This window comes from Asparagus officinalis, chromosome 1, assembly GCF_001876935.1.
Source record: "Asparagus officinalis chromosome 1, Aspof.V1, whole genome shotgun sequence".
Taxonomy (NCBI): Eukaryota; Viridiplantae; Streptophyta; class Magnoliopsida; order Asparagales; family Asparagaceae; genus Asparagus; species Asparagus officinalis.
The window spans coordinates 123,520,275-123,522,335 of record NC_033794.1 but is presented as its reverse complement, the minus strand read 5'-3'; the positions used below and the strand labels follow the sequence as shown (position 1 = coordinate 123,522,335).

Here is a 2,061-nt window from a genome sequence, read left to right as displayed (position 1 = left end):
GAAGACCAAACTACAAATATCTGTATTAAGATATAAACCTTAAAAGCGTTCTCCCAAACTACAAACATAAATAAACATTACAAAAAAAAAAACCCTTTGAAAAGAGTACTGAGTAACACAACAGTTTTAAGTCAAATATCACCCTAGTTTTATTCGTTAATCATCCTAATTTCAGTTTCGAAGAAAAGCAACAGTGCACACACGAGAACCTTCCGCTCCCCCAAACATGATGGTTGGATATGTACGGATGTGATCAATGTATTTGAATACCGACTGCTCGCTGCCTCCCTCTCTTTCCAAGTTTTGTGAATCGATATTCCTCTGGTTAAAACTATCTACCTCTTGAATCAACTCATCTTTTGTGTTGTTACATGATGTAATTACCTAGAGAAACCCCTCAGAATCAGTAATGAAAGAAAATTCGCTGAAGAAAGCAAACCAATATTTTTCAGTAACTAAACCGTGTAAGATAAACTAACACTTACCAGAATACCCCCAGGAGCAACCAAGTTCATTACAGAATCCCAGTACATCATCCTGAAAATTTGGTCCAAATAAATGAAGATATTATGCTAGTTCCGACATAGTTTAAGGAATGCAGACATTAAGAAGGAGCAACAACCGACACTCATCATCTTGAAAATTGACAAATACTGGCCGAACAATTTGACAATAGCTTAAAGTGTTGATTATTTGTCTCGACCAAACCATTGCTTCGTCTAAAAAATGTTGAACAGACTGCTACCTAAAGGTTTTTAAATGAAAATTCTAAATTCATAGCTTCTAGTTAAAATAATATAAAAATAAGTAAATGTTAGCCCCACTTTTGAATGAAGACAAGGAGGAAATCCACCATCATATATTCACAAAAATAAATAAATAAATAAACAGCAAATACTTGCAGCAACAGAGCGTCTATGTATAACTTACCTTTTAAGGGGGCCATCTGGATGCAACCCAATAGCATCCAGTGTGCCTTTGTCAGTAACAAGTCGATACTTTCTATCCAGTTTGGTCTCTAAAACATCATCAACCTGACCAGAAACATCGAAGGCCAAAATTTGCAGTAACATTTAGAACAGAATCTGGAGTGCTAGATTAATATTTCATCCTAGTATTGTAGTTCAATGAGTTTAATGACAAGCATTCAAGCTATAACATCTTATTAAAAAAATTTGACATGCAACGTGATCATTTTAAGAACTGTCCTGCACACGGCATAAAACTGAATTAGATAATACAATGAAACATTGATAAGTATATCACATATATAAGCCAATGAAATATCCTAAAAAGAGACGAGCATATGGAATATCCTAAAAAGGCTGCTGACTATACACAAGGATGCACATAACAAAGACACGTAGAGGTAGTTAAAAGTGTTAAAACTGTGTAACTATGTAGCTTCCAGGCAAAAACGTCTGTATGCTTTGTACTTAAACAAAGTAAAAAAATAGTGGGAATCACAAATCTGCATTGTGAATTTGTCTTTTGTGACTTCAAATATAAGTGAATATATCCATTTAGATTATTTTGAATCATAAATCTATAAGAAGCAAGCACTTTGCAACTGCGATGCTGCAACAAACCACCAAGTTTTAGATACAACGGATTCTAGATATTCAGCATAATTAAGGGTGTTCCTTTGTTGTTGCTTGTTATTGACTACTATATCTTGTTTATTGCCTAAATCCTATTTAATTTGTCTACCACAGACCTATAGCTTTTTCTTCAATAATGATGTCCGTGGTCAGAAGCACAGGCGAACTCAGCAGTCTCCGCCGCACATGCAAGAACAAGCTAAATACATGCACAAGGAAATTTTCTTCTGAAAACTCCATGTTAAGATCTTTTGCAGAAACTCAATGATAGCCATCCCATGGATGATCTTCAATACTCATTGTTGAGATGCATTGAATCCATGGAGTTCTTATGTCAGCCCATCAGTCTAGTCACGCTACGAATAAGCCAGCACGGGGGTCTCGCTACCCGGTCAGCGAGCCAAGGGTCCAGGGGACGACGCGCCTAGCTGGGGGGTCCGGGGGGAGAAGTCGACCCCCC

General features: G+C 36.8%; 1 protein-coding gene across 1 annotated transcript in view; it reads right to left on the bottom strand.

Moving 5' to 3' along the window:
* LOC109849644 (protein-lysine N-methyltransferase mettl10) overlaps nucleotides 1-2,061 on the bottom strand; it is a 26,322-nt gene continuing 24,261 nt past the window's right edge. The window contains exons 5-7 of the mRNA XM_020419840.1: nucleotides 931-1,034; nucleotides 486-537; nucleotides 1-384 (exon numbers count right to left, since the gene is read on the bottom strand). Coding sequence (XP_020275429.1) covers nucleotides 172-384; nucleotides 486-537; nucleotides 931-1,034 — 369 coding nt within the window. The 3' untranslated portion in view covers nucleotides 1-171. The remainder of the gene's footprint in view (nucleotides 385-485; nucleotides 538-930; nucleotides 1,035-2,061) is intronic.